Genomic DNA, 13,051 nt, shown 5'->3' with positions numbered 1-13,051 from the left:
TCCCCATAAAATAGTGTATTATGTAAATAAATATTACGTAAGGCTACAGTTTGTCTTCAGGAGAGAATGAGGTTTTTTGCCCTTTCTGTTAACATTTAAAGCAAAAATATTGCATTATTAGATTTTTGGGGTACATGTGGCATCATGATAGTCATGATCGTTTTCTAACATGTTACTTGTACAGTTGTACAAGAAAAATCTCAAACTTACACCATCCATCCAGCCATCCATCCATCCATCCAGTCGCTTCCACTTATCCTTTTCAGGGTCGCGGGGGGCGCTGGAGACTATCCCAGCTGTCATAGGGCGAGAGGCGGGGTACACCCTGGACAGGTCGCCAGTCTGTCGCAGGGCTAACACACAGGGACAGACAACCATTTGCGCTCACATTCACTCCCACATTCACACTATGGGCAATTTGGATTAATCAATTAACCTATCCCCACAAACTGCATGTCTTTGGACGGTGGGAGGAAGCCCAAGTAAGTCAAACTTACACCTTAATCAAAATGATACTGGTTAATAAGTCCTATAGTTATATAGTAATAATGTAACAAAATATGCTGAGAATGGAAAGAAAATAGCATTCTCCTCACACTTTAATAGAAATTCTGTATTAACTTAATCAAGTATTCATAAAATATCATTGAGATTTTTGTGATGAGATTTTTTTATTGAACTGACATCTCTTGGCAGTAAAAAGCAAACGCTATTTTTTCCCAGCAGTGTTTCCTGTCATTGTGGAGGACAGTGATCTCCCAACTCAAACTGGAGCATGATGAATAAATAAAAGCAGCCTGGATAGGCTTTAAAGGCTTCCCAGCAAACCCAGGGCCTCTGCGTCTCGCTGTTATACCGCCAAGTAGCTAACAAGCCACCACCACTTCTGTTTTAACTCAGAAGAACGCAGATTGAGAGAAATAAGAGAAAAGGAGGAGAATGGCGGGGAGCGGGGAGACAGAATTTGGTAGACAGGATTAGTGCTTAGCTAAGAAGACCAGCGTTGGTGTGACGAGATCTTCATCCGCCTGAACAGTTTCAAATTAATTAAGAGTGTTGTGGGATCGGGATGAAGATGGAGAACTGAGACCTGAAAAAAAGCAAAGATAGCAGCAATGAAAATGTACAAAACATTTACTTAAATACTGCTCTTAAGAAAATATATGAGACTCTTTTTTATTTATTGGAATATTTTAATTCATTATGTTTTGACTCAGTGTGTTCACGGCTTTCCTCCAAGTCATATGTTCACCTTATAACATGTGATGCTTGTCTTTTTATTCAGGTGAGGTTTGTAATAGAAATGCTGTATTATGCTATCAGTCACCATAACAAAAGTGGTCCTTGTAAGGATAATAAGCTGCTGGGTTATTTGTAACGTCTCTGCATGCGTTTTTATGGTATGGTGCAGTGTTACTAGCCAGCAGTGTTGGGACTAACGCGTTATTAAGTAACGCGTTACAGTAACTACGTTATTATTGTGGTAACGAGCACGGTAACTAGTTATTATGCCAAAACCAGGAACGCGTTACTCGTTACTGGGATTTAGATAGGCTCGTTATTCGTTACTTCGTGTGGTGGATATCGCGGAGCTTCCACAGATTCAGTAACATTAGCAAGTGGTGGAAGCCAGCAGGTGGATGAAGGAAAAGGGAGGCAAGAGGAGAGACCCGAAGCGGCCGCCGGTCTGAGTGTCAGGTGAACTGAATTTCAGGTAAGAAGTTATGACCTGCAGTCTATCGGAGTCAGATATAAACCAAGTTTAGGTGCAGTTTATTTTCGGTATGCTGACATTTTCGTACTGCGTACTAGCTAGCATGACGGAGTTTCTATACAGCTGGGTGGTGCTATGATGTTGCTGATGTTGAACTTTATTTTGTTCATACGGTTAATTATTAGAGTTGCCAACCGTCCCCTAAAAAACAGAATCGTCTGGTATTCAGAGAAAATATTACGCGTTTCGTACTGAGGTGAAAAGAAACACAGTTTGTCCCGGACTTCAGCTACAATGAAAAAGACACAAAGCTGGAGCTGCACAGCTGCCTCTTCTTCTCTCATTCTCTCCCGTTTCTACTTCAATCACGAAACTGATCAATGATCAGCTGATCGGCTTTTCTCTCTTGTTTATTTATCGCTCACTTTGCGCCAGAAAGAGGAAACCAGCGGATGTTGTGCTAAACAACAGCAGCACGTTTAAGCTTGGTCAGCTGTTGTTAGAATTTATTTAATATTAATTTCTAGTAGCTGATGTTTGCTGGAGCCACAGCTGTAAAAGCTGCTGGTCATGATATCAGTTTGGTTATCTGGTGAGAGGGAAACATGAAGATGAAACCAGGAGATGTCCTTACTGAATCATCAGAGCTGAACAGGTGATGGAGAAACAGGTTTACCTTTTAGGTGACATGAATGAGTTGAAGGGAAGTTATGAACTGTTTCTGAGAGACAAATAACACCAGGATCCTTTTCTGACAGCTGGTAACTGTGCAGGGGCAGGTCTAGCAAAGTTTTGCCAGGGGGGCAGGTAGGGCATTAACAGGGAAACGGGGGACAAGGAAATACTTTTCTTTATTATTCTCATTTAAAATGTCTCGCTTTTAAACAAATAATTATCTGAGTCTTACAACAAACAATTGATAGATTGATACATATATACCATCAGAACAGTGTACATCACTGTCACAACAGTGTTTGTTTTCATTCAAAGGCTTTATGATTTTCCTATAATGGTGGGCTGGTCTCTAGTCAAAATGCCCGGGACGATTTTTTTGTCCCAGTCCAGCCCTGTATGCAGCTCATCTGCAGTCTGGTGTTTCCTACATCTTCCTATTTAGAAGGCAGAATTTCCAAGTTCTGAGTACAATCAAAAGCACCACGACTGCAGTTTTTGTGTTGGATGTAAAAAGCAGGCTAGAATCATGGCGGCGGTCAACGACGGTCCAGGCGTGGGATTTCTCTCGTGGAAATGTGCACATTATTTTTTCCTTTCTATTGGTAGGTGGCACAGTGCACTTGTGGCAAGTAAGCAAACTAGAAGACTGGCAATCTTGCTGGGTATCCAGTTACGGAAGCAACACATTAACAAGAGAATTCTGAGTAAAACCAAAGTTACTTTCCCTAGTAACTAGTTACTTTGAAAGTAACGAGTAACTTGAAGTAACTGAGTTACTTTTTTAGAGAAGTAACTAGTAATGTAACTAAGTTACTAATTTAAAGTAACTTACCCAACACTGCTAGCCAGTATGTCCATCGGTTGTCCTTGAGTTTAGAAATTGTAAAGAGTTTAATGAATAGCTGTTATTTACAGGTTAGATATGCTTGGGTGCAGTTCATTTCATCATTTTTCCTTTCATTTAGTGGTCTTGAGGTTTTTGGTCGCAGTAGTAGTATACTACAGTATATACTAGTTCTCCAGTAAGTTCTCCAGCACTTCTGAAAGGCTTTCAAAGTTTTTCTTTGGACGTTGGCTTCTTTATGACTTGAAGGACATCCTTCAAGTCATAAAGAAGCCAACGTCCAGAAGAAGCCTGAAGTACAATTCCTGAAAACTATTCAAAGAAATGACAAGAAAGTTTGCCTAGGAGAGTTCAGGCTGTGCTGAAGAATAAAGGTGGTCATACCAACTACTTACTCACAAGCTCGTTAAAATTAGACAAATATGACAAAGTATATTTTTGCCTTTCCATGTTTGTCTGATTCAATACACCTTTGTACCCATTTCCCATTTTCAAACCAAAAGAAATGAGGCGTCGTAAATAATTCTACTATTTCGAATGCTAAGCACAAAAATTGCATTCACTTGTATGTAGATCACTAAATTTAACTGGAGAATGTGCAAAAAGATAAATGACACCAAAATAAGAGAAACAATAAAAAGAGAAACAGTATAAGGTTTAAGCCTTGAAAGTGAAAACTTTTGTCCATCATCCTCCGCTACACCTTAAAGGGCTATTAGGGTGGAGAAATGGTATAGATTAGGGTTAGTGTAAGGCAAGCATTTAAATTAGCTTGGAAATGCAATATGCCCATAAACACAAATGTACAAACCTGTGGGTTTAACATGATGATGAAACATTAAACAGACAATTTTATTTACTTTTATTACTTTTAGAACAAATAAACGTTGGCATTCTAATGTTCTGCGAATGACAAGCAGACAGATTAAAAGTTTTTTTTCTATTAACTAACTGAACTTTTTGTACAGAGCAATTAGGAAACTCTTGACTCCCCTATCCTCCCCTTCTTCTTTTTAAAGTAACTCTTCTCATTCATCCTCCAGGGGAAACAGTGCATGTGATTAAATCTCTGCCCTGCCAATTAATTCATGGCTTCATAAATATACAAATGTGCTATCAAACTGGAACTAGATCATCCGGCAGAGTGAACGGAGCTCTCGGTCTGCTCTCTGTTGTGTACACTTCTATTAATTATACAGCTGTCGACACACTGTGCTCCTCTAAACAATGCCACACATCATCGAGCCTTAGTATGTTATCAAAATGCGCTCGTCTTAATGCTAAGCATATGGCGTTGAAGGGATAGCAGCTTGCTGACTTTACTTGCTGAGATAAATACAGACTTAGATTTCTTGGATTTCAGTAGATTTTTTGGGAAAGTATAGAATAAAGGGGAAATGAAATTTTATTCTTTTATTTTAAAAGCTTGTATTGATCTGTGAATGTAGACATACACTCATGGACCACACGATAGTCCTGCCTATAAGATGAGCATCAGTGTAATCTTGTATCACTATAACACTGTGAAACCTCTAAGCATCTTAATCTTAGATCCTACAGCTTTTTTCAAATCATTATCTCGATTTCTTTTCGAGTCTGGCTTCCTGTCAGATTTAGAATTTAGTTCCAAATTCTTTTAATTACTTTTACATAACATCATAACTGATCCAATATAGAAAATCGGCAGCTTATTTTGCCATAATCAATGACTTTGAAATCAAATATTAAGCCCAGTGCCTTCCCAGTTTGTTCTAATTCTTTAACAAATCATGGATGTGGATTAATATTTCTTGGACAGGTTTCCGGTGGCTGTTTTGTAAAGAGACAAAAAGAGATACATGAATAAAGACTCACATCATAACTGCTTAATATCACCATAATGCTATTTACAATGTTGTCCATGGTTCATCTTCAGTTCTTTTCTTACCTTGCACACGCCTCAGCCATGAAGGTAGGAGATCAGAATTCGCCCATATGATCATCTCTGAAAGAGTCACATGGATCATTTATGGATGGTGAAATAGACGCTTTTCATCAGCCAAGAATTATTTTGCAATATTTTATAAACGTGTTAGTCTGTGTTCGTTCTTACTGGCGCTTAGTGGGAAAACTGCAAAAGTAACGCTCTTGAACAGCAGTCCTTAATCTGCTTAAACAGGTGTTCCTGTAGTATATCTAACCCAGGTTATGTAATAATGGGCCTTCCGATATGCGGTGTGAACATTGAGGTGACATTAAATCAGATTTGATCCCATTAGGCATCCCTCTGGTGGCCCGAGAGTTTTGATGAGCTGTTGGAGCCCTGCCAGACGACGCCATCCTGAGAGAGGCGAGCGAGAAAAGAGAATGTCATTTTACCTCATCACAAACTCCACTGTGAGAAACAGTCGAGCATGTCTTCTGTGCGTTGTGCATTATTCATATCGCGTGTTGAACAGCACTTCTGTCTCTCCATCTATCTCTTCTTCTACGCCCCTCCTGTCTTTTTATCCGCGAACAGTCGGCTTTTCTCTCGCATAAAACCTGAAGTGTACTGACCACATTAGGACGCATTAAAGTTAGCCTGCAACGTATGTGTGACTCGGAACATCGAAATGGAAATATTCAGGCTAGTGTATGAGTCTTTGTGCCTCTCCCTGTACTACATGTACTGAAATGGAGGGTAAAGGACAAGGACTGTATTCACTTAGACTAAATGAAGTAAATGTGACCAGGACTAATGCAGTTCACGTTTCTCCAACTCTTGACTTAATTACATGGAAGAAAAGGATGACTCAGCTGAATTATGCTCTCCAAATATACGGCAGAAAATACTGTAAACATTTTAACATATTAGGCAAATATATACTGCTGTAGTTACCCACATAAAACAAATGTTATGTTGTGATTTTATACTGCAGTAATTTTGCCCACTCACAATTACCTAACACTGTTGCTGTCTTTAGCAATATTAGCTGCATGCAGCAGAGGATTATTTAATGAATCTTGGAGCCTTGGAGAACAACATTCATTACAAGCTATGAAAAAAATGCCCAAGAAAGCATACCTTTGTCAACCTATCATGCATTGCAATATGTCAATACAACCTCACAAATCCATAAATTGATATCAAATTGATGAATTAATTATGCAAATATGCAAACCTGTTCTTCCTAGATACACCACTCTGACTAAAGCATACTTGAATGGCACTGACTGAGCTGTTCTTAAGCAAAAAGAAAAATGACCAGTGATTAAAGTCAGATATGGAGCCAAAGAAGATGAGAAAAGCTTTTCTTACAATATATTTTTTACATTTACATTTTCCAAAGCTGCTGAATTGGAATCCATCCATCCATCTTCTTATGCTTATCCATTTCAGGGTCGCGGTGCTGGAGACTAGCCCAGCTGCCTTGGGGTGAGAGGTGGGAGTAAACCTTGGACAGGTTGTCAGTCTATCACGGGGCTCACACATGGAGACAGCCAACCTTTCACGCTCATATTCACACCTACAGCCAATTTAGAATCGACAGTTGCATGTTTTTGGACTGTGGGAGGAAGCCGGAGTAAAAGGAGGGAACGCATGCAGTCACGGGGAGAAAAGTCCACAAAGAAGGCCCCAGACCTTCTTGTTGTGTTTCAACATCAGGCTTTGGAATGGAGCGTTGTAATGTACAGTACTTCTGGAGGTTTCTTGCCTAAAAATAAACACTTAAAGTAACCTACAAACCTACAGCATGCACATTATTGCAAAGATGGTACTGAGGAATATTAGCATAATATTAAATTATTACCTATTATTTGAAAGTATTGAATATAGCTTATTTATCTTCTCATTTCACCTCTTATATAGACTGGCGCTATTATACCCTTTTCTTATTTGAGCCTTCTTGCCCAAGACTGGGCAGGTTTTTGGACGGGACCATTTATCCAACCCAGAACTCTCAGAACTGTTTGGATTGTGTTGTAAGAAAAGAAAACCCCGAAGCCTCTGCAGCAGGTGATTAAAGCAGAACATCGCCAGTACTCATCGACTGAGCATCAGCGACATCGTCAAGGTGCAGGGCCCAAATTATATTAAAAGACAATATCCAGCCCAGTCACAGCCTGTTCACCCTTCTGCTGTTTGGCAAGCAGTACAAAAGAATTAGTATCAGACTTCGACACGCTATTTTCCCTTAGGCTGTGAAACTTGGGAACTCATCTTGCGCTAGCAACAACAACAGTTAGTTATTTATTCATTAAGTTTTAATTGTTTTTTTATCCCCTGGACTACGAATTTTGTAATTCAAGAGCATACACCCCTTGCACAATGCTTCATCATACTGTGCATATAAAATGCCTTTTATTTTTATCAGTATGGTTATACATCACCTGGTGCTGAATGTGCCAGTTGAGTATTCATAGGATTGATTAATTAATTGATTATCATTCCATCATAATTCTTTGAGTTTCCAGCTCCTGGTCAGTAAACTGATGATGGTGTGGTTTTCTTTTAGGACACAAAGCCTGTAGAGAGGTGATGGGATCAAAAGGTTGGACATTAGGGTCAGCTGGAGCTACTTTAACAACGTCTGGATTACATGGGATTTATTTTTAGGATGTTTTTTTAGTTTCCTGCAGGCTGAAGGAACCCACGTGGATTTTACCATGAGAAGGGTGGAATAGCTCAACCATAAATTCTCACAAATTAGTTTCAATGTCTCCTTTTTCTTGACTGGCAGTAATTGTTGAGGAAAAGGTCAGAGACTTCGACCTGCACCTACACGAACATGCACACGTCCTTATCCATCACCCAGAGCATCCTGTGTGTGAGGTGCCTAATTGGTTCCACGGTGAATCATATCTAATTGGCGTGTAGCTGTCTATAGCGAAGGTACGTTGAGGCAGTAGACTGAATCCCACATAAAAGTGTAGAAGAGTGTAAAAGAGAGTAAAAGCTGAAGAGCAGTGCTGCTGGAAGCTTTCAATGGGACAGAGAGAAAGAGCAAGTTCATTGTGGTGTTATTTATCTGTTAATTTGTTTTTTCAGTGTCCCCATCACTGGTGTTTTCCATCTCTCTTAGAGCCCAAATCAAATTAGCTCAGTAGGCTAGAAATTCTGGCGCAGAGGGTTACAAAAGTAAACAAACAGGCAAGCTGACTTGATTGTGTAAAGTCTGCATTTATTGTTGAGGCACTATTGCTGAGATGATTACGGTCTTCTTAAATTGAGGTTTGCTGCAGGGGACGTGAGATAAGTCCCCAAGCCGCCATGCTAATTTAGCACTGCACAAGAGCCGAGGCTGCAGTCTACCTACTTGTGATGGAATATTATTTAAATAAAAGCAACGCCCGACTTAAAGTTTTGACTTGTGCTATGATACTCTTCTGTCATCGTTTTTGCTTTGTTAAAGGATACTTATTCTACAGTCTAAGCAGAGAAATCCATAAGATTTGGACCACTGCTGAAGTTTAGCACTGCTTTGTTGCTAGTTAGGCCTCCAGTATTACTAGCATACCAGCCACCATAAGCCTCATTATTTTTCTGTGTCTTTAAAAACACTTTTATTAAGGTAATAAAAATGTACTTTGGCTCTGAGAGAAGTTTCATTGTTAAAAGTTAATGATGTGGACAGGGATAACAGAGATTTAGTACAGTGCTTCAGTTTAAAGATTTGGTGTAACTAATATCTTTGTGCTTGTGCTAAACACCTATCCTCCCCTGACTAATGTGATTATGAATAAAGCAAACAATCCGTCCTCTCGTACAGTGATACTCAATTTACAGCCTGTAAGACAAATGAGTCCCACCACAGGATGACAGCTGGCCTGTCAACCACTTTCTAATTCATTTTAAAACACAGTCAGACACATCTGCAACTAAAATGCATGTACAGCCTTTGATCACAGTAAAATATTTCCTCACTATATTTGGAGTTAAGGCTCTGTTTTGGGATCCCTCCACCTTCCCAGATACATACATGTAAAGCTTGAGCAGCAATACGGCTTTTCATAAAAAACATAGCGGGCAACAGTAACAAAAGATACAGCGCTCATTGCATCACATGTGATCGGAGAAGAAGAAGCTTGGGTGAAGGTTGCAAGATATCCAGCAACTGTAGGCAGGTTAAAGCAATTTAAATGCTTTTATGAGATTTCCTAGCTGGGTATTCATGAAGCACGTGCAAAGGAATCAGCTGAGCCATCAGCTGATAGGGGCTGACATTAAGATCAGCTGATCTGCTATGCCCTTTGACCTTGTGGCCTACCTGAACTAACCCTATGGTTGATTGATGATGTATGAGTTTGATGATTTATTTTATAGCTTTAATGTGAAACCTTCTACTAAGTTCATGTAGTTCATGTCAGATGAAAGAAACAGGACACTAAATTTTACCTTATGATAATATTATTAATAATAGTTTATTTTTTTTAATTAAATCAAATTAAATGTAACTTTTTTTACTACTTGGTCTCTGACATCCATCCATTCAGCAAGTGTCTCAAACCCTCGTTGTTTACATTGTGTTGAATGAATAAACAAAGCAGCTTTTGTTAACAGCTTTTTGGGTTTGTCAGTCTGAATTAATAGTTGAGTACTAATTACAATATTCAACAATCCTTTATAAAACAACTATGACAGTAACAAGCACAGAACATCATCAGTGTCTAACAGTACCTCTTATTATTATGACGTTTTGTCCTTCCTCGAATCTTCTTTATCTTCTAGTCTTTTATTGTCCACCCTTTGACCATTAGATCATAGTCTCTCCTTTTTCTTCTGTCTGTCTGTAGCGATGGATGGGCGGACCGTTACGAAGTTGTGGAGGGTTATGAGCAGGAAGCAGAGGGAGGCATCACAATGAAGCTCCAATCAGAGGTGGTCAAGTCCTTTGACGACTATTACCTAAAGCTGCGTCTGGACAGCAATACCAGGAACCCCTGGTTCCCAGAGTTCTGGCAGTATCGTTTTCAGTGCCGCCTCCCAGGCCATCCCCAGGAAAAGAAGAACTACAAAAAAGTCTGCTCCGGTAGGACATAACAAAATATTCAAATTTTTGACGTTCATAAGTAGGAGTGGATATTTTTTAAACAAATGACTAGTCACAGAGTTTAGTTTTTCAGGCAATTTCTTCTTTTCTTCTGACCAGAGGGTTAAATATGATCATGAATATGAGAGCAGAACTCATGAATATTAATAAAACCTGTGATTTGTTTTTTCCCCCTGTGTTTTCCTCCATATATTTTCTCTCCATTTGCTCGCAAAAGGTGATCATGGTAAATTGTGTTCTTGACTTGTTGATAGCTTTTCAACCACAATTCAAAAACTGCTCCAAACAAATCCACCCTGCAGAATGGCATTAAGATGAATTGGTCAGCATGCTTCTAAATTCAAACGATCAATAAAAATCAACTAGTGGTTTGTGATGACTTCTCAGAGCTGTAAGGTTATGGATGCTTTTCTACTTTGTATCACACGTTTACAAACCTCTTATGTTCCAAAGATCTTCGAGGTGGTAAGTGTATCTTTCTAGACACGATTATTAAAACGGTATCTGTCTGAATTTCACCTGCACTTTGTTTGCATTTGACTCCTCCAAGACAGGATGAGTTTGACTGATGCTTTTTTAAACCCAGCGCTCTCTGTAATATCTGCGATTTAGTCAAATAAAGTAGATGGGTAGATGTCTTCATCCTGGCAGGCTTAGAGTGCGAAATTCATCAGTCAAACTCTGACGCAAAGCACTTGCTTGTTTGGTCTGTACGAGGAAAAGGAAAGAAAACAAAAGTTGACATATACGTTGGAAAGCTGCACAAAGGAATGGCTCACTCAGCACACGCTGCTGACACAAACACCTGAAAAATATGTTGTATGGTGAGAAGTTGCATCCCTTTTCCCCCCACTGTGTGTGCATGTTGATGTCACAAGCAAAACATATCAGTATTTTAAATGCACTGTCAAAGGAGGCAACAATAAATGTAGTTTTGAAGAGATCTATTTTTCCCCCCTTCTGCCAAACACTGTGACTGTGGGACAGTGCCTTTAGATGACTGAAGTACAACTTGCACAAACAGTCTGAGGATTTTCCCAGGCACTGGCTGTTCTCCTCATCTGTTTCCTATTGAGCTTTTGGGCATCAATGCTAATATATTTTGTTGCTGCACAAAAAAAGACTTGTCTTTGTTTCTCTATTCTTCATGTCTTCTTCGAATTTCATCATACTTCTAATGCTGTCATTCACACAGAGTAATAAATCTTTTAATACAGCAGCACAAAAATCTAGTTTAAGGAATAGTTGCAGTGCTTTGATTTGTAGAGTTAATTTCTCTCTCTCTCTTTCTGCCTTGAAGCAGATTTTCTACACGTGCAGTTCAAAATTCTTTCGACTGTTTGACGACCTCTCCTTTCATCTCTAACAGGAAATGAAAGTCTGCAAGAGAACTATGTACAGGATAGTAAGATGGGCTTTGTCATCAATGCCATCTATGCCATGGCTCATGGTCTTCATGATATGCACAAGGAGCTATGTCCGGGACAGACAGGGCTCTGTGAGGCGATGGATCCTATTGATGGCAGCAAGCTTCTGGACTACCTGCTCAAAACATCCTTCAGAGGAGTCTCGGGAGAGGAGATTTATTTTGACGAAAATGGAGACACCCCAGGAAGGTAAGAGGATGCAGAAGCTAATAAAAAATTAAGAAAAGCCAAGAAATGAAAATAGAGATTTGATATCACCATCTGGGTCACAAATTGCATTTCCCCTTCTCCCACTCTCCAACTCATTAGCACACACGTGTGTCCCAGTCTTGAGCATGAGAGGATGTAATTAGTCTGGACTGGAACAGATTTAGTGGATTGTCCACTGCGGCAGCCACTTTCATGTCTTTACAGTCCAACGGACAACATTTGACAGTCAGAAAACACAGCCGTGTCATTCCTCTGTCAGCTGGAGGTTAGGTGCAGCGCATCCTGGTTCAGTATAAAAAGGAGGGCACACTGTGCACTGGTATGAGCGCTTGATGTCACATAACAGAGTTGTAAGCAGTTTGCGGCTTCAGATAAGAGGAAAGGTTTAAGCTGTGGAGTTGTTATCATTAAATTACCTTTCACTCTGATTCTCTCCTTTCCCACTCCCTCTCAAATCGTTCCCTTTCTCACTTAATAAGTGTGTTAATACGCAGTCCTCCGTCTCTCCTCAAACATCCAGGTATGACATCATGAATTTACAGAGCGTGGGTGATGATCGCTATGACTACATAAACGTGGGGTCGTGGAGCGAGGGCATCTTGAGCATTGATGACAACAAACTGTGGATGAACAGCAGCGACATGGTTCGCTCAGTCTGTAGTGAGCCCTGTTCCAAAGGACAGATAAAGGTAGGGATTCAGATCCTCCTTAAAGTAAATTCCCATACGAACTCATCCGTATCCTTCTCTGAGATATCATCTCGGCACATTTCACACTCTTCCAGAGTGACACAATAATCATTTAATGTTTGAGAAAAATGCAAAATTTTTCACGTTTTAGAAGACAAAGAACAATTAAGAAGCCTTTATAGAATTTAGCCAAGGTTTAGTTGACAACCAGAGCTTTATGCGATGACGTAAAGGGCTGTCCTATGGATTTCTCAATCTTGTTTTTATCTCACCTTAATAAAAATAGACTTAGCAGGATAACTGAGCTGGAAAATACTTTGATCCAGCTTCAGGCACAACAAGAAGTCGGATTCTCTGAGGCTTTACAGGAAAGAATAGCGGCGACTTGAACTGAACTTAACTCTTTCTTGAGATGCATAAAGGTGTTCTTATTTCACAAAGCCGGAAGAACGTAAAGCTTTCAAAGACCCAGACACAGT

General features: G+C 39.7%; 1 protein-coding gene across 3 annotated transcripts in view; it reads left to right on the top strand.

The window, feature by feature from the left end:
* grm1a (glutamate receptor, metabotropic 1a) overlaps nt 1–13,051 on the top strand; it is a 36,248-nt gene that overhangs the window by 13,506 nt on the left and 9,691 nt on the right. For all 3 annotated transcript variants that reach the window (XM_063494811.1, XM_063494810.1, XM_063494812.1), the window contains exons 4-6: nt 9,990–10,225; nt 11,616–11,862; nt 12,404–12,572. In XM_063494811.1, the coding sequence (XP_063350881.1) occupies nt 9,990–10,225; nt 11,616–11,862; nt 12,404–12,572 (652 nt within the window). The remainder of the gene's footprint in view (nt 1–9,989; nt 10,226–11,615; nt 11,863–12,403; nt 12,573–13,051) is intronic.

Source organism: Pelmatolapia mariae, linkage group LG15 (genome assembly GCF_036321145.2).
Source record: "Pelmatolapia mariae isolate MD_Pm_ZW linkage group LG15, Pm_UMD_F_2, whole genome shotgun sequence".
NCBI lineage: Eukaryota > Metazoa > Chordata > Actinopteri > Cichliformes > Cichlidae > Pelmatolapia > Pelmatolapia mariae.
This window is presented reverse-complemented; position numbering and strand designations above follow the sequence as displayed.